The following is a 19,414-nucleotide window of genomic DNA, read 5'->3' as shown; positions in this document are numbered from 1 at the left end:
TCTCCATATCATACCTGGCGGTGACTCAAACGTTGAATTTGTATAAATATTCGAAAATTAACTTTGTGTGTGTCCGGCTGCTTGAGCTGCTCCCCCCGCGACCCGACCCCGGATAAGCGGTCGAAAATGAGATGAGTGTCCGTTTTTGCGATGAAACATTTCCGAACTCAACGTCCCCTGCTAGGTGTAACCTTTGGAAACACTGCCATCTAGCGGAGAGACACGGAATCCCTCACGATTTATTTTCGATTTAAAATGAGAAATAAATGTAACACCCTGTTTTTTTTGTGACAGTGTTATATGGCCCATTTGTCATTTTCTATTTTTTTAAGACACTGTCAGAGGACAAGTAATCTAACACTTGTCTTAAAAAAACGGTCTTTTATCTATCTATGTGCAATTTTGCAATTCACGCACGCACGCAAGCACACACACACACACACACACACACACACACACCCACACACACACACACACACACGCACACACACACACACACACACACACACACACACACACACACACACACACACACTCTGACACACACACCCACAGCCACACACGCGCACACACACACACACACACACACACACACACACACACACACACACACACACACACACACACACACACACACACACACACACACACACACACACAAAGAACACATCTTAAACAAATCCATTCAAACGATATCTTGTTTGGCATTAATATTTATTTGTAGTACATACATGTATTTGGCAACATATAGATCAGGACAACTGAATGTTAAGGATAAACTTACACGTACAGTATTGCAGAACACGTGACCCTTAATTTCACCATATCGCAGACAAGGTGCACGAGTGATTCAGAGAACGTCATTAAACCTGACCTGACGGCCTGTGCTGTCAGCCGTTACGTATATATTAAACCTGGGGAATCAGACTCTCATCCCAAAGCCCACCACATGAACGGCTTCCGGAAAAAAAGAGTGTTGTTTCGGATGACGTGACACCAGACAACATCGGCGTTGAGGCAGACGCGCCATGCGCAGAGCGGCGGCGAGCAGGCCTATAATAAACGGTCGGAAAGGTGACGCCGTTACGAGAAAGAGAAGCGAAAGAGTTGCGTACCTCGCGTACGCACGGAGCAGGAAAGAGAAGAGAACATGCAACAGGGATTATACGACACAGAGTAGTAGATTATATAGTATTTCACACATAGAGCAGCAGCGACAGACGTCAAGCAGAAGAGAGAAAGAGAGAGAGAGAGAGGAGTTTAAGGGTCGGATATAGCGCGGGAGAAGGTTCATACGTTGTACAGCTGAGGCGGGGTTAGCATGCTTTAGACGGTTTACAGCCATAGGAACACACACCACGTTATCACAGGATAAAGGCCATAGCGACATTAGCTCTAAGCTACAAGCGACAAGCTATTGATAGGACGTTGAGGTGAGTACAAGAAGCTACATAGACAGTGTTTATATATTGTAGACGTATAGATATAGAGAGATATATTTTTATATATATATATATATATATATAAAGGAGGTGTCAGAGCACAAAAGCTGGAAAGGCAAGGCATCGCATGCACGTGCAAAGGAAGCGACTTTAGCAGCAGCAGCAGTCAGAAAAACAGGATCCTCTGACACTCAAACGAGACCGATGTTGTCTGGTTCACGACTCCGACAAATGTTTCAGAAAATCAAATTATGTAGATATAGCCAACACATATTAAGGCCATTTCGGAAAACAGGTTTTACAAGTTATAATTCTAGGTTAAACTTTGTGGTGGTGGAAAAACAACCATTGGAACAATGTGGCCAAACTACAAAGCCATAAAGAACAACAAAAGCATGTGTTTTTTCAATCAATCCCCAAAATGGTCATGTCTAAATACCCATAGGAGCACATTCAGAGCACGGATTTGCGCTTACATCATTTCGTATTTTTCTGTTAAATCCAAACATCCACCTTTGAACAACCATTAGACGTCGCACATTAGCAGGTTGTGTTTTGTTTTACATTTAAAGTGCACAACCTCTGAGCAGAAAACAGACAATACTGGCAAGTAATACTAAGGCAACAACAATTACAAATACACTAAGGTTCACATTGGCACACACTTTCAAATCATCACATGTGCACAAAAAGAACACACACAGGGCTCCGGATTGGCTTTGCATATTCACTTGCAATCCAGTCTCCAGTGTCTTTAAGAGCCTGTGAGCTTTTTTCCAGGTGAATTCACTTTCTCTTATTATTAAGTTTTTTAAGAAGCAAGTCCCTGAAACACAATATCATAGCCACACGTGTCTGGAGACAGGGACACACAAGGCGTGTTTAGTTTTTTAAAACAGGATGAAAATACAGGTAATCTATATATTATTGAGAAAATATGAATTACTATGCCTCACAAATAGTCTCTGCTTATACATCTTATATACACCTATGTATACACAAAGATATGTTATTAGGACATCTTAAAATTCTATTTACAATCTATGGTTCCAAGTGATTGTACACTGACTGTCCGGTGGGGCAAATTGTGCTTTTCTAACTTGTGTCTAAATGAGGATGCTGCCACAAAGCCGTCTCTGTCCTTACCAAGAGACCCATCATCTGACAGCTGAAGGGCTGCTGTCTCGTCCTTCTACTGTATGCTTGAATGCACCGTTTCTGTTGGTATATCCGGGTATATATATCTGGTAGCAGTACGCCGCTGTATTATATATGAGTATTGCTATTGTCTGAACGCAGAAACAAAATGGATATCTGTGACGTTAGTAGATGTTTCTACAGAGCTTTGGGTTTTAGTGCAAGTGATGTCAGGTATACAGTAGATGCATGGTACACACACCCCATCCCCGTTATTGAGATAATGAATCTTTCCATAAGTGCTTAGTTTTACATCCCCTGCCCTCAACAATGAAAAATAAATCTATTTAAGCTAATTTTTTCCCATGTAGCCAGACCTCCAAGCTTGCTGAGAGCCTGTGGAACCTCTAGTCTTAAACCTATGAATAATAAGACCTCATCAATTCTGAGGCAGGCATCTGATTGGTTGAAACACCAGTCTGTCGGAAAGGCAAACTCTACAGAATCTGAATGGGTAGGAGTATGACGAGAAAGGGGACTCAACCCTTTTTAATGGTTTGCTATGTTCCATTTCTCTATTGAGTTTGCTTGGCAGTCTGGCTATCAGAAAGCATAACCTTTCTATCTTGTTCTATGTATTTCCTGATGATTATACAGTTTGAATGACATCAAAGCCATAGTTACACACCTAACATGAGAACTATTTGACAAGCAAAGCTAAATGCACAACTATGTTTGGACGAGTTTGATATGCGCTTTAGCCGTTAACCTGGAATAAAGTAGGTTCAAATCAATGTCATACTTCGTAATATACATATTTATAACATCTAGTTAAAAATATCGAGGCTGTCACAAGCCATGAAATCCTATCTCGGAAACAAAGTTGAGAAAGAGAGGAATTTGGTCAAATGAATGAGCACTGCAATACTAAAGTCACCATCCGAAATATGCATGCGATTCTGTCAGTCGACAGTTTGCTGATTCACACAAACAGACATGCCTGCTTATAGAGTTTAGACTAAAGACACAGAAAAACACTGATTGGTACCTTGTTTTTGTGTATTTCCTGTTCCTCTCCATCACAATTAGGCACTTTTCTCATCATCTCCCTTCCCGCCCATTTGTCGGGCGGAACTCCTCTAAATGGAAACTGTCTAACTGTCCTTTCGAAACAACAGTTCACTCTTCATGAGAACCAAACTTTACCTTGAAACCCGAAAGGTTTTTAAAAAAGCGTTTTTGACACCGATTCAAAGGCAGTAGACTGAGCTGAGGTACGCTGAAGTGCTTTTCTCTTTTCCAAACGATTAAATAAGAGACAACAAAACAACAAACACGTTTTGGCACCGAACGACGTCTGGCGGCCAACGGCAGGGATTAAAAAAAAACGCAATCCCTTCCTCGTCCACCTATTGCACAAGCGTTTCATATCACCAGTAAGTACATAGAAACTCACGCCACGTACACTACGCTACACTAGTAAAGGCAGACAGAAGCATTGTATACAGGGGTTAAGACCAAGGTGACCTAGGTCAAAAACGACAATATGCAATTTATGTATGTTTATATATATATATATATATATATATATATATATATATATATATATGTTTTTCTCTTAAATATACTTTTTAAATATGGGACTTTTGAGGAAAAATATATAATAATTTAAATAGATTACCAGTACATTCACAACAAATATTTCATCCGTCAAGAAGTGTGTGCGGGGGAGGAGGGGCGGTGACGATGGGGTGGGTGGTTTTATAGGTCCTGGCCGAGTCGTTCGATCTCCTCGATGAGGAAGTCGATGTCCTCGAAAGTGGCGGCGGGGTTGGAGATGACCATCCTGAAGAAGTTCACCTTGTCTCCCTGGGGCTGGTAGCTCACCATGGTGGTGCCGTACTCCATCATCCTGGCCTTTATCACCGGCGCCACCTGCCCAACACAGCAGACACCAGGGGTTTAGTCTTTAGGATTAAATGTAAGGCGTGGCTGGAATCATGAAGCAGAATTGTACTTTGTGTACTAAATGTTTTGCTTCATATTACGGGTATAGTCTATAAAGCATGCATAAAAAAAGACGATCGTTTTGACTTATTTTTCATCAATATATTTTTGGTGCCAAGATGCATTTCATTTGTATGCTATGCCAAATACAACTTCAAACTAAACCCCCAAAAATATTTAAAAAAAAAGCCTTGCCAAGAAAGAGTCATCTCGCCATCTAGATAAGCTCATGACGCAAACTGTGTATATTCAAATAAATATCTGCATATACACTGATGCTATAACTTCTAATGTGAACTGATGCTAACGTGTTTGATACCGAATATCTGATGCTAGTGTGTCTTAGTTATTTTATGCTGATGCTGCCATTTCTTGTCTGATGCAAGTCTGATGTAAGCATATCTGATGTTAGCATATTTGACACTATCATATCTGATACCAGTGTGTCTAAATCTGGATCTACGGCGAGCATGTCTAATGTTTTGAAAGGTCATACTGAAGTGACCTACCTAGGGTAGGTCACTTATTGATTGAACTCAGTATTTAAATCTCACGGTTTTGATACTTCCTTGCGCTTTGTTTGGTTTTCTGTTATTTTTCCGACTCAGTGACTGCAAGCAATTTTTTCCCTTCTCTTTTTTCCCTTCTTAGTTTGAAGGCTGATTACACAAAATAAATATCCAATCCTTCCCAACCATGAAAGACAGCTCCCTCTCGGCAGCTTGACAACTGAACCTAATGACAAGCGGCTAGTCGTGGCATTGACTGACAGGGTAGTGATGGGAGGAGGTTACGCTGTGGGTACCGCTGGGGTAAGCAGTAATTTAGTTCCTCCTTCTTACTCTGATGACTGCAGGGATTCCGTCTTCCTGCCAGTGAAGGGCAGAGTCAATGATATATTTTCTAGCTAGCAGGCTTCAGACAAAGATAGCCCCTCTTGCTAACGCCGGGGTACAGAATATGGAGGTACGGGGATGGCTTGATGAAAGCTTTTAGCAGCAGCAATAAAACAAGACATTGGTGATCCCTTTTCAAAGGTCATGAGGCAATGCCATTTCATAAAATATCTCTGAGAGTACCAAGAAATGAAAGTCTTCATTTAACTATGTTTAAACTATGGTTCTTTAGATATATATTGAAAAAAAGTTTAGCCAAATTTTTTTTGACTCTGCATATTCAGAGGGTAAATTTACACCAGATGTTTGCTTATGCTACGATTTCGATTTAGAATTTATACCAGCTGCGACTCATATTTTGGAGCTCCGTGAAAATCTGGTAGGAATAGGGAACCATGAAACCTTTCCTAAAGCAAAAGTTTTCTGGGGGCAGAACCCAAGATTACAATTGTACAACTTGGCAACCAATTCAGCGGATGCGGGATCTGCAGTGTGCAGATCCAAAGAGGCTTTCAATGAATACAGAGACAGGTCATTAAGGAGCAGGTAGTGGTTAGTAGAGACAAGACATTGAGAAGCAGGTAATGTTTAGACAGTGCAGCGACAGGACTTAAAGAAGCAGGCAGGGGTTAGGCAGTACAGAGACCGCTTATTACGGACCAGTTAGGGGTTGGACAGTATGGAGACCGCTCAGTGAGGATAAGGCAGGGGTTAGACAGTACGGAGACAGTTCATGAAGGAACCGGTAGGGGTTTGGTTTTTCAGCTTTTTTTGACTGCAGACATTGGTGATTGAACCCAGTATATAATATACCGTATATAAACCTCATAGAGGGCCATCATTCTATCATAAAATCAGGACCTATAACATATCATACTGTATACCAACTCATAGAGGGCCATTATCCAATCATATAAATTCAGAGGCAGCAGGCAAGGACACTGCAATTACTCCCTCTCCCATTATGTTTTAAATGCAACCATTCCCCCTAAGCTTGCTGCAGGTGACCACCAGCTGTACTTGGCAAGGCAGTCCTTTCTGTGAAATAACAGAACCAGCAGCTGCCGAATCCCCTCCGCCCCCCGTATCCCCTCCTTTGACATGAGCTTTGTGTTTTTTTTTCTCTATTAATTCTTTGTACATTTGGTCTTTGAACAGGAGCCATTTTGGAGGGAAAATGGGAGCTGTTGGTTTTTCCAATTTGGTCCCCCAATCTGTGGCTTATAACGACCATGGTCGGCCGGTCGAAGCGGCGATGCGTGTTGACAGTTCCCTTTCGACAGGAAGCGTTGGAACACACAAAAAGGGGTTTCCATGGTTGCGCCAGACAGAGACACCTGATCTATTGATGATTAAGAACTGTTGGACTCGGACAGAAGGCCTAAGAGACATGCAAGAGGTGCGGAGAAGTTGTATCATTTTTCAGGCTTTTTTTCCTTTGCTTTTTGAGCTTTGGCTATGTAAATGTAAATTTTTCCATGCCAATAAAGCCATTTCATAAGAGAGTGAGAGAGATAAAGAGAGATTTAACGTTAAGGGGAGCAGATATGACCAGACAGAGAGCTAGACTGGGATATAACTTTGAGCCAGAGATAGAGAAATAGACTCAGGGAGAGAGAGAGTGACAGACTAAAGAGAGAGGGTGCTTTATATGTCTGGCACGCTTACCATCTATTTGACCTAATAGTTAATTATTACTCCTGCTGCTGTTGTCTTCCGATGGGCTGTCAGCATGTCAGCCTCCCACCCCGATGATCCACAAGATGTACCCCTCCATCTTCCATCTCTACCCCCAATGCTCAAGCACCAACCCCCAAGCATTCAACTCACACTCTATGGGCCTAATTCCCCGATAGCGGCCATTTTGGTTTCAAACCCTTGATGGGTTGATTGTTCTGAATTCATTTGCGTGTGAAGGCTTCTGCGAGATAAATAAGGCCCACACAAACCCAGCCCATGATCTATAGATAAGGCTACAATATGCTCATTGCTTATTGTTAGATAATAAATTGAAGACGAAGCAGAAACGGATGTTCGAAAATGGGCAACCAATTTGAGCTCTGGATATATATCGATATGTCATTGGTTGGAATCAGATGATGATGCGGCTGTCACCATGGTGGCGGCCAATCAGGGCTCACCTTGTGTAGCCTCTTGTTCTTCTCCTCCTTGTCCACTATGTGGCGCATGCCCGGGGGCAGGTACCAGAAACAAACGTTGGTGTGCTGGGGCTGGGAACACAGACACAGACACACACAATCAATATCTACACTAGCAGGTGCCTACCCACCTGCTATGGTTAGCATTCTAGAACATACAGGCCAGCCGGTTGGCTGTTTCACATTAAACTATTTTACAAACAATTTACAAGCATGAGCCGGAGAAGGAAGGCAAATCATCCGTAAGCTGCGGGTGGCTAGCCAAGCATGCTAGCTCCCTTTGTGCATACAGCTGGCTTGGTTTCAGGTCGCTAGCGTATGACCCCAGTGAGAGCTCTAAGGGAACCAGAGCCAGTCCACACACCTGGGCCAGAGCCCCACAGGCCTGCCTCTTCCTCCCTAACACTGTCAGCCCCTCTGGGGAACCAGCCCCCTCCAGCTATTACTGGGGACCCCAAGCTTTCAAAATTAGCCATTGATGTCGAAGCGTTTTACAATGATGTTGTTTTTTGGCCACCGACAGAAGCCTTGTTTCCTTGCGTTTCTGTCTCAGTGTGTGTTTTGTGTTTTTGGGGTTGGGACAGGGGACATACTCCAGAAATGGCTGCATTCATATGTATATGAGCAATTATGGGATATTATGCTCCTCATTAACTATAATGGCAGCCCATTAGGGCAGTTGCCAGAGGTAAAGAGGTCATTCAGCCAACACAAAGGACTAGCTCTCCGCTTGTCAATCAAGTCAACCTCAAATAATGCTAAACCCTCTCACTGGTAAGATGCTAATTAGATAACATGCTCTGAATGGGTGTAACCAGTACCCACACCACTCATGTTATCGGTTACGTTGTGTCTTCTGTTGGCATATGAATCTGTACGAACCTTCCCGTCAAAGACCATCTCGTATCCTTCTCGATCCTTGATCTTGTTGTACAGGTACTCCGACAGCTCCAGGCACTTGTCTATCTGAGACTCGAACCCGATAGTGCCCTGGAGATACAGAGAGTTTGAGTACAGGTAAACTACAGACATCGTGCTTTGAACCCATAACCTTTCTGCTGGGAGTCAAACAACCTAATCACTTGATTATCCTGCACGGTAAAATATACAAATACAGTGGAATCTATTTGTCTCTTTCCGTCCATCCATCCATCAATCCCTCCGTTATCATTTGCTTCTACACTGCGGTTGGTTGGATTGTAAGGGTACCTTGGCCCTCCACATGAGCCATAGTTTGAAGATGTCGACGTGGCGGCCACACTGCAGTGCCTTGTCCCCGGTGTCGTAGGAAAGGTCGTAGTGCTTGTCCTGCTGGAACAGGTAGCAGGCGTGCATCTGGTTGCAGTTTTGCATCAGACCCTGCAAGGAGAGAATCAGAACGGTCCAATCACTGACTGAAATCTCGAAGATTTCTGTGCTGTTGGCCAAAGTTTAAAGCAAAAGTTGGGATAACCACATTAAGGATGGTGTGTGTGTGTGTGTGTGTGTGTGTGTGTGTGTGTGTGTGTGTGTGTGTGTGTGTGTGTGTGTGTGTGTGTGTGTGTGTGTGTGTGTGTGTGTGTGTGTGTGTGTGGCCCACCTCTTCTCTGACCAGGAGAGCGGAACACTGCAGGGGGACGGACATCATCTTGTGGGGGTTCCAGGTCACTGAGTTGGCCCTGTGTAGAGAAACCATTATGACCAGGATCACCACAAAGTTAAAGAAAATCACATTCAATAAACCACAACATCCAATTCGAAAATGACAAAGTAAAAATAAAAAATATATGTATAAAACTAAGTTGAAAGTACAATTAAAAGTATAAAACAACAAGGTTTAAAACAGCCCCGTTTAAAACAACATGGCTTTAAACAGCAGCAACATCTTTAGGAACAGCAACACTTGCCTATCGACTCCATCCAGCTTCCACCTATGTCGTCGTGACATCAGCAGGCTGCCTCCCCAGGCGCCCTATCAGGAGAGAGGAACCAGGGTCACATGACGGGTTCACAAGAAATCACAGCAAAGAGCTTTATAATGTTGCATTCAATACGGCTAATAAAATTGGGACAGAGTCTTCGCAACCAATCCTGGTTGGGGAGGTCATGGTGGTGGTGCTCTCAAACAATGCCCGTAGCCAGCTAATTGGTCATCCATTTAAGCTAAAAAATAAATGTAAACTAAACACAACTGAATAAAAAGCCAGCAGTGGAGAAAGATTCTCTCAGAATAGTGTATGCTTAATTCGGTTTGGACTTGTTCATTTGTTTCCACCGTGGAGCGGGCAGAAGCACAACCCCCATCACCTTTCTCAAACCCTGGATACGGCCCTGTCTCAAACCAACTCCTCCACCAAACTGGATTTGAAAGACAATCTCTGACACCCATGGGGATCTCTTTACCACTGTGCCACAAAAGCTCCAACTTAACCAAGATAAAGAACACAGAACCGATGAATGTATGAATAAAAAACAAAAAAGCTTGAAATACTTCCCAACCATCTAACTACATGGCGTAAATCATTGAATTGAACTTAGGAACCATCAGGACTAAACACCGGGACCGAACCAAGCCTCCCTCTCCCATCCTGTTACGCGTCTTCATTACTGGCTGAGGAATGAGCGCAGGGTCTGCTGATAGAGCTGTCGGCCTGCCAGGCCTACACCACCGTCATTAACAGATTGACTTCTCCCACAGAGAAGGGGAGAGAGAGGGCAGCCATGACGGATCTGTCGGCTGGGAAAACCATGATTTACGACCCCAGCTACTGTTGCTCTAATCTCCAGTGTTAAAAAGGAAACCGCTGGCTCCGGTGTGAGCAAGCTAATAGCACAGTAAATAGCAGACAGATTTATTAGGTTTATGGAACTAGCTGGTGGACATGTCTGTCTGAATGCCTCTGTGAGCAGCTCAGAGCCGTAAAGATTATTCACCACTCTGCGAATATGATGCAAATATGTTTTAGGCTCTTTGCAGTAGAGTCCTATGAAGCTTAAAATGGACACTTACAGGCTAAGGACCCTAAAAAGTTCCAATTCCCTAAGTAGCATGCACCCACACATTTTGTACCTGCATTCATCCCAAACACATAAGTGCCCACAAATTACCCTAAAACACTCTTAAGCAGACTACACGCTTTGTACTCTTACATGCTAAGTAACATAGCTATGATAAGTTCCCAACAGGCTGATGGCGCCTTACATGTTGAGAAACATCAAACACTAGGTGCTAAATCGTGCCCTAACATTCACCTAACACATTAAGTACCTTATTGTTTGGCCTCACACGCTAAGTACCCTACATCGTAACATGAAACATAGCTGAATTGCGCCTCACTCACCATGAGACTCACATTCACCTGCATCCAGATGTTGTACTGTAAAAATACAATCTGTCTCACTTCCATCCAGACACACTATTACACTACTATAAAAATCATGTCCACGTCCATCCAGACACACTATGACACTACTGTCGGACTCACGTCCATCCAGACATACTATTAGACTACTGTCAGACTCACGTCCATCCAGACATACTATGACACTACTGTCAGACTCACGTCCATCCAGACATGACACAACTGTCAGACTCACGTCCATCCAGACATACTATGACACTACTGTCAGACTCACGTCCATCCAGACATACTATTAGACTACTGTCAGACTCACGTCCATGTGCATCTAGCAGAGGTGGAAAAAGAACTGAACAAAGCTACTTAAGTAAAAGTACAGTTACATCACTGAAAATTACAAGTACAAAATACTCTTTTCAAAACTTGCTCAGATGACTAGTTGCTAGTTACTTTTTTACTGGTCATATTTAATGCCTTACCAATCATACGTTTCAACCCAAAATCTCTAAACAGGGTTAAAATTGACTCAATATATTTACTTGAGTAAATACATTGCCTGCCATTCATTTACACTACTGTCAGACTCACGTCCACGTGAAACCAGACATTGTACTTCTTGCAGATGTCCGAGACGGCGATGAGAGGGTCGAAAGCTCCGTACACTGTAGTACCAGCGGTCGCACTCACGAAGAATGGCACAAAGCCCTGCACACACACACACAAAGATATGTATGCATATTATATACAAAAATATATGAATGTATACGTATTTATTTGAAGCACAGTTTCATCGCTGGCGGATATAATTTGTACAAGGACTTCTATTGTTATCATGATGCCTTTAACTTCCCAACAAATCACGTCAGCTCCCCCTGCATCGTTGCCATGGTTTAGGTCCATCAAGCAACCCTGTGTTAAAGAAGCTTATGGACACCATCTTGGTTCTAAACACGAGCTGGGAGGTGGAACTGAATGGGGAATCCCTCATTCAGTTCCACCTCCCAGCGAGCGAGATGGAACCAAAGGGCCGCGACGTGAGTAAGGGCCATAGAGCGAGGTTATGGAGCTCACCTTCTGTTTAGCCTCCAGGATTTTCCTCTCCAGGTCTGCTGGGATCATCTTCCCACTGCATCAAGACAAAAACAACATAGGGGGCTCGGAAGGGGCCAGTCATTTAGATACACGTCATTGTATCCAAAGCAGGTATGGCTCAGGCTGCATCTCGCATGTCGGCATGTCATCCCAGGACCTTTCATCTGTAGGTCAAAAACCTGAGTCTCTTTACTGCTCCCCAATTGATGCGTGTGTGTTTGTCAATGATGTTTGATGTGTGTAATGGGTTAGGGTTAGGGTTTATTGTGTGAATGTAAGTATGTCATATCATGTCATTGTTTATGTAATAATAATAATAAATAATACATTTAATTTAGAGGCGCCTTTCAAGACACCCAAGGTCACCTTACAGAGCATATAGTCATCATACATTTTTTTAAAAACAAGACATTGTGGAAAAAATAATAATAATAAATAAATAAATAAATAAACATAAGCAATAAGAAATAAATAAAATAAAAAATAATAAAAAAAAATAAATAAAAAAAAACAAAAAAAAAAACAGTGATCAGTTAGACGTGTGCGAGTTTGAACAGGTGAGTTTTGAGTTGTGACTTGAAGGTTGTAATGGTGTCTGACTGTTTTATGTGTGGGGGGAGGGAGTTCCAGAGCCTGGGTGCTGAACAGCTGAATGACCGGGCACCCATTGTAGTGAGTCGTGAGTTGGTTGTTTGAGATTGATATTGCAGAAATATGTGTGTGTTTATGTTTTTAATATGAATTGTGTAAATGTGTGTGTTGCTACATTTTCATTAATGAAAACATATCAACAAACGTTGTATGTGGGGTGGGTTGTATTTTGTGAATGTGTGTGTTTATTGTTGTATTGTGTGAATCTGGGTGTTTATTGTACTGAGTTGCATTGTGTGTGTTTATTGTTGTGTGCGTTGACTTGTGTGAATGTGTGTGTTTATTGTATGGCCTTGTGTTGTGTGAATATGTGTTTATTTTGTACTGGGTTGTGTTGTGTGACTGTATTGAGTGTGTTGTGTTGTGTGACTGTATTGAGTGTGTTGTGGTGGCTGAGGAGGACTCACGTCTGGTCAGCCTTAACGCAGATGACGCTCTCTGTTCCAATGCCAAGAGCTGCTGCTCCTTTCTTAATGGAGAAATGACTCTGAGAGAGAGACATAGAGAATAACAGGCCGAGAGAGAGAGAGAGAGAGAGAGAGAGAGAGAGAGAGAGAGAGAGAGAGAGAGAGAGAGAGAGAGAGAGAGAGAGAGAGAGAGAGAGAGAGAGAGAGAGAGAGAGAGAGAGAGAGAGAGAGAGAGAGTGTGTCAGGGCAAGAGAAAGACAACACGAGAGGGAAAAACAATATCAGACATAACATAACATCCCAGACAGACAAAGAAGCAGAGAGGAGGGAAGTCAAGGGAGTGAGGGAGGGCAGACAAAAGTCCAAACTAATTGAGGACTTGTCTTGAGTTCATGTCAGAAAGACAGAATAGTAACGGATTATAAATTATACATACATTAAAACACGGTAAATACTTAAAAATTTAAATTGTTAAGGTCAAAATGCGCCTACATGTTCAGACGTGAAGGCCGCCAGGCGAGGGACGGATGACATTCCTTTCTCCTTCACTTCAGGGAACATCTTGAAGCGCGCCAGCAGCATGGCGTACATGTTGGAAATGGCGCCACCTAGAGGACAGATGGGGTAGTACTGCTCAGCACATTTATTCATCGTCGTTATTCAACCGTCAGAGACGACCGGCAAATCACCTCACGGTTAACAGCGTAACATCGATTGGCTGAGATACACGGGGTCATGGTGACAAGACGATTGATTAAAAAAAAAGAATTGGTATAGATATAGATGTGACGAGACTTGAATAGATGTGGCCCAAAATAAATAAATTCAGATGTCATTAGACCTAGACCTCAGGCGACAGCATACCGAATCACTGTTGAAGCTATTTATCACAAAGACAATTCAACTGCGAGACATTTTAATCATTGCAAGATTGTGATATAAGATAGATACACAATTTTAAAAAACGAGGTGTGTTAATTCAACACGAAGAACGGGTTTTCTGTTGCGGTTTGCCTCATAAAACTGGGAAATGACACGACCACAAACCGTTCAGTTTTTATGTTTGGTGTGTGTATTTGGTTGTGTGTGTGTGTGTGTGTGTGGGGGGGGGGGGGGGTGTGCGTGCGTGTTGTGTGTTTGTGCGTGCGTGTCTACATACCGGGGGAAAAAATGCCGTCCCCGCTACCATCCTGCCAGCCAATGATCTCCCTCATCTTCTTCAGCGTGACGTACTCGAGCAGCACGAACACGGGTGCCACCTCGTAGGTGAACCTGCGGCGTGACGTCATGGGGGACGGGATTATATAAACATGGAAGCAGCCGCCCACGCGCCAAAAACACCAAGGACTTGCGAGGCTTCGTCCTTATGGACGATAATTGATTGTATAAAGGATATTGGGGTTGGTATTTTAGAATAGGTTGACAAAAACCAAAACAAAAAAATGTTTTTGGCCACACAATGAAGGCCCGCGGTAATTCTACTGATTTTTGTAACACATTCTCACATTATTATCAACAGCACAATCACAAATGATAAGCTTTTAAAGGGATGCTAAGGCTTTTGTGTGCAAAATCTTCACGAATAGGCTATGCTATAGGCCAACATGGCAAAATGCTTTAAAATCATTCTTATTAATTATTGAATAAGCAGCTACCTTAAAAATTGAAAATATTTGTATGCAGCCTATAATTATGGCCTAGTAGCCAAATTATCATTATAATGCACTAGGCCTATATCATTTAAGCCTATTGTGTTATTTATATTGGATCGAAGCCTTTCACCGTCAACTATCATGTAACATGGAGGCATATTTTCAGTATTTCAGAGGTAAGTTATATAAATGCAAAAAATGCATCTGCGAAGCCGTCTGCTAAAAAAACATTTTTCCGCTTCCAGGCCTGTAAAGCAAAACGTATATCACGTTAAACATAACACTAGAATTAGATTCAGATCAGTCTCAACTCTGAATTCAATTTAAGAGCTAATTTTCTCTTCTTTGATCACCATGGGGATTTGATTCGGGGGGGGTGGGGGGGGGCGTCTCCTCATTTAATTTATGTCTCGCTTCTTTAATTCTCTCTCTGACAGAAGAGCATCGTTATCTGTCCCCAACAGACGCACAGATAATAATAATGAATAGCACACTCGGATGGACCGGCAATGGAGTTAATTGTCACCGACCGTCGTCATCACCACCATCAACGTCATGTTTTATGTGGTGACGGGCGGACTCACATGTTAGTGTTGGCGGTGGAGGTGAGCCAGTCCGCGGCCAGGCCCACCATGTCCAGCCCGGTGGACAGCTGGTTGAAGTAGCGCGGGTGGGCTGCGATAAAGAACACAAAAACCACCGCGTTTCACCACTGGCGATTATGTTAGGCCTATCTCTCTTTTCAGGAGAGATTGTCTGTAGGCCTACTATCTCGGCTAATTGCGGCGGATTCATTTTGAAATGCCGAACTGCAGATGAAACCTTAGGAAATGTCAAATCGGCTTACAATTATTCACCCGATTCTATAGGCCTACAAAGTAAAAAAAAAAAAAAATGATTTGGTTCATTTAGGGGAAGGAATAATAGGGCTTCACCAATCTTCTGTAATTGTCTGCCATTATTGTCCATTATCTGTCATCATCCTCCGGGTCCTGCTTTAGTCTGTCATCACAGTAAGATGCAGGCCGTTCTGCATCAATAAAGATAAATAACGATAGGCCATTCATGGAAAACAAATGTAGTCTAAATGTCCCCCTTATATTCTACATACATGTATGTATATATATATATATATATATATATATATAGAGAGAGAGATATATATATATATATATATATATATATATATATATATATATATATAGAGAGAGAGAGAGAGAGATATATAGGCCTATATATATACCATCTTAATAGACAAACCCACACGTCCTGCTCAATGTATCTAGATATCCAATCGAATCAAAATGTTTTGAGCTCTGGGCCCAAAACCTTCCTTGAACACTCACAGTTCCATAAAGGCCTGTTGACAGCAGATCATAATCTCATCATGAAATTGAATAGGGAATAAGGCCGACCTCACCTTAATAAAATAAAGCAAATTTATCGTCGTTTATTCGTGCATTTCAGTCTTGCACGGACCTCTGAAAGAGCCAAATTAGGCCCCACCTGTCTTAATGGCGTACTTCAGGGTGGCCCGGCAGCTGACCAGGATGTCGTCCAGGGACTCGGGCTCGTCCTGCAGCTCCCAGTTGTTCCTCTGCATCAGCTCGTTGGGGTAGTGGAAGTCGATCACCTTGGTTTCCCGGTCGAAGGACTCCACGATGTAAGCCAGTAAGATATCCACCACCTCCTGCAGGAAGCTCATGGTTTTAGCGTCCCCGTCCGAGGCGGGCAGGAGGTCTGGAGAGAAAAGGAACAGATGTGAAGACGCGTTCAGGTTTCATCGTTCCTCCATTCTATATTTTTCGTATAAATGTGGAGCTTATGGACGATTTTATTATTTGACGTCTGGATTTAAAAAATACATCATAACGTTAACGTTCATAAAATAAAATAATGTGTCTGAAACAGCCGTTTTCATTCTTAAAACGATTATACAACCAACAGCAAAAAACAGCGATAGCGTGATTTTAATTCATAATTTATTTAAAATGTGATATGATTGACAAGCAGTCCCGCACTGCAAGGCCCGCCCCCCTATCCATGGGTTTGGTGAAGGTGACCCCTAAACAGGCAGAAACCAAGAGACACACACACACACACACACACACACACACACACACACACACACACACACACACACACACACACACACACACACACACACACACACGCCAACACAGTTGCTTTAACGACAGTGATCGCGAGGACAGCTAAAGTCTTCCCGATGACCCCCCGGCTTGCCCGGGGTCCCCCTCCGCCCGGCAGGGCCTGGTACCTGTGGAGTAGAGGTCGGAGAAGCGGACCGAGGCCTTCGGGCAGTTGCAGGGCTTATTGCAGTCGCACGGCGCCGCCGGGGTCTCCTGCGGCTTGGTGGGCAACTCGGAGGACGTTTTCTCCATCTCGGCCACGTTCAGCAGGGCTTTCGATCAATTCGATGAAATACAATATTTATATGGGTGATAATGGACTTCAGAGAGCCGCAACGCTTGATGAAGCGTTATGCAATGATAATAAAAACATATATCATATGGCCTGAAATTAATAATCGGTGTATTTTATGGGTACCATGACAGACATTTTGGGGGGGATGAACATACCACATAATTTCGAGCCGAGACCTCCGGATAATTTCTGTGCAGCCGCTTGGCACCAAGCCCTGGCTGTGGAGAGAGAATTAATTCATAAAGCGGATCCTCAACGTCCATCTCACACACGATTATTTCTGGTGTGTAGGACTCCATTTGTTCGTTTGTGTCAAATAATCGGAGGCTACAAGGCCCGTCTGTGTCTTGTTTTTGTGACAATGGAAATTAACATCAAATAGAGCCTACAGGCGGGCTGAACCTCTGCAGCCAAACGGAGACGCATTTAACCAAACGGCGCTGGTTCGATTCCAAAAGGGGAAATAAAGCAAAACCACTCACGCGTGCTGGGGCTTTGACTCCCGGCAGTGTTCGGCGGTACGTTATCCCCACCGAGGGACCAAAAACCTTGAGAAGCCATCGTTACAGCCAGATGTGGAGGGTTTCAGGAGGAAGGGAGACCAACAGAGTCCATCCAGACGCGCGGAGAGAGAGAAGGAATAAAGCCAGCGTCGACGAGGTAGACGGGGGAGCTGTCCTGCGCTGCGGTGCTGAAGCTGGATCTACGCGGGGCTGGATCGACCCGGAGCTGGATCTACCCGGAGCTATCAGCCTTTACTCACCCAAATCCAAGCGGGTAGGTTGACACGAAATATACCCTGCTGGAAAGAAAAGACCCGAACCGAAACGCAGTGTGCGCACTGTCTGTTGCCCCGCTCGTCTCGATGTGTCCTTCCGTGATTCTGCCGTCCACAGGTAGAGCACCACACACACACACGCACGCAAACACACGCACACCTCCCGGATTATGCAGGAACCCGCAGTGCCTCCTCAACCGAAGAGCGCAATACGCGCTTCAACGCAAAGCGCAGGCGATCCTTTCTGACCTCATGGAAATGTTGTAGAGAGAGAGAGAGAGAGAGAGAGAGAGAGAGAGAGAGAGAGAGAGAGAGAGAGAGAGAGAGAGAGAGAGAGAGAGAGAGAGAGAGAGAGAGAGACAGATAGGGACAGAGATGGGGTCTGCGGTGCCAAGTCGCAGGTTCCTCTTTATAACAAACCCCCTGAGATTATTTTTTTAGTCGCTATTGTTGCTCATTATTTGATCGGTCCTGTATTAATCCAATTTCCCAGACAGATATCGAATCGCAAGGAGGGTTTTAAAGTGGTTTACGCAGACTGGCAACCTCCAGAACACATTTGAAATATCAACCAACCAACGGAACCATTTCTAATTGAAGTCTAATCTCCTTTCCGTGCGTTAACCCAATTTCGCGTCACAACCACACAGGTCATGACGACAAACTAGCCCCCCGCGTCGTGACTTCATTCCGCCAACAGTCCCCCCCCGCCCCTCCCCAACCCCCTCATCTCCCACTCCTCGCTCCCAATCTGCCTGAAACAAACTCCCCCCGCCTCATCAAGACAGGAGCGACCCTTTAGTTTCATCTGCTTTTTCAATGTCCCCTTCTATTGTTTCCGTTGGCTCTGGTGGTTCGCCTGCAGGGCGGATAAATGAGCGCACAGGTCTGCTCTCTCTCTCTCTCTCTCTCTCTCTCTCTCTCTCTCTCTCTCTCTCTCTCTCTCTCTCTCTCTCTCTCTCTCTCTCTCTCTCTCTCTCTCTCTCTCCTGCACGCACCACTGCACATCAATTTCGTCCTGAGAGAGAGGAGAGATGGAGGGTCCCTCTTTGGCACCAGAACCCAAACAGAGAAAAGAAGGTTTACAGCTTGTAATGTCGTTTTACAATATATGTGCTCTTACCAAATACCACATATATATAGTCCTTTTTACGGCGCAGATCGAGGCCTCAGTGCGCATTGGCGGTCGCCGAAGCGAAATCAGCCATGCACCCGAATGCGCAACGCTACCGGGTGGCGTTGCGCATTCGGGTGCATGGCTGCGCACTTCGGTCAGCGTGTCCTCATGAGCATTTAACAACCCCTCGGGTTTCTTCTGCCCTCTGAATGCCAGAAAAGGTTAGCCGTGAGATGATGAGAACTCCAAAAGCTAAAGCTATAATCCGATATGGAGCATGTATAAAGGCGCTT

At 43.8% G+C, this 19,414-nt stretch overlaps 1 protein-coding gene across 1 annotated transcript; it reads right to left on the bottom strand.

Moving 5' to 3' along the window:
- Nucleotides 1-697: 697 nt before the first annotated feature.
- On the bottom strand, nucleotides 698-18,684 carry gad2 (glutamate decarboxylase 2). Its single transcript, XM_060044699.1, has 16 exons — nucleotides 17,709-18,684; nucleotides 17,382-17,444; nucleotides 17,060-17,203; nucleotides 16,288-16,521; nucleotides 15,366-15,456; nucleotides 14,289-14,401; nucleotides 13,622-13,737; nucleotides 13,130-13,209; nucleotides 12,051-12,105; nucleotides 11,568-11,684; nucleotides 9,528-9,592; nucleotides 9,221-9,299; nucleotides 8,851-9,000; nucleotides 8,524-8,631; nucleotides 7,624-7,713; nucleotides 698-4,514 (listed from the first exon to the last, which is right to left on the bottom strand). The coding sequence occupies exons 1-16, from the start codon at nucleotides 17,785-17,787 to the stop codon at nucleotides 4,341-4,343; spliced, it is 1,758 nt and encodes a 585-aa protein (XP_059900682.1). The 5' UTR covers nucleotides 17,788-18,684; the 3' UTR covers nucleotides 698-4,340.
- Nucleotides 18,685-19,414: the final 730 nt, after the last annotated feature.

This window comes from Gadus macrocephalus, chromosome 23 (assembly GCF_031168955.1).
Source record: "Gadus macrocephalus chromosome 23, ASM3116895v1".
Classification (NCBI taxonomy): Eukaryota; Metazoa; Chordata; class Actinopteri; order Gadiformes; family Gadidae; genus Gadus; species Gadus macrocephalus.
Note: the sequence above shows the minus strand (reverse complement) of the source record. Positions and strands in the feature narration are given on the sequence as shown.

Coding starts and splice junctions, on each gene's coding strand:
- gad2 (XM_060044699.1), bottom strand. CDS start 17,787: ATGGCTTCTCAAGGTTTTTGGTCCCTCGGTGGGGATAACGTACCGCCG. Junction 17,204..17,381: donor TCTCGGCTCGAAATTATGTG/GTATGTTCATCC, acceptor ATTGATCGAAAG/CCCTGCTGAACGTGGCCGAG. Junction 13,210..13,621: donor CGGCCTTCACGTCTGAACAT/GTAGGCGCATTT, acceptor TCTCTCTCTCAG/AGTCATTTCTCCATTAAGAA.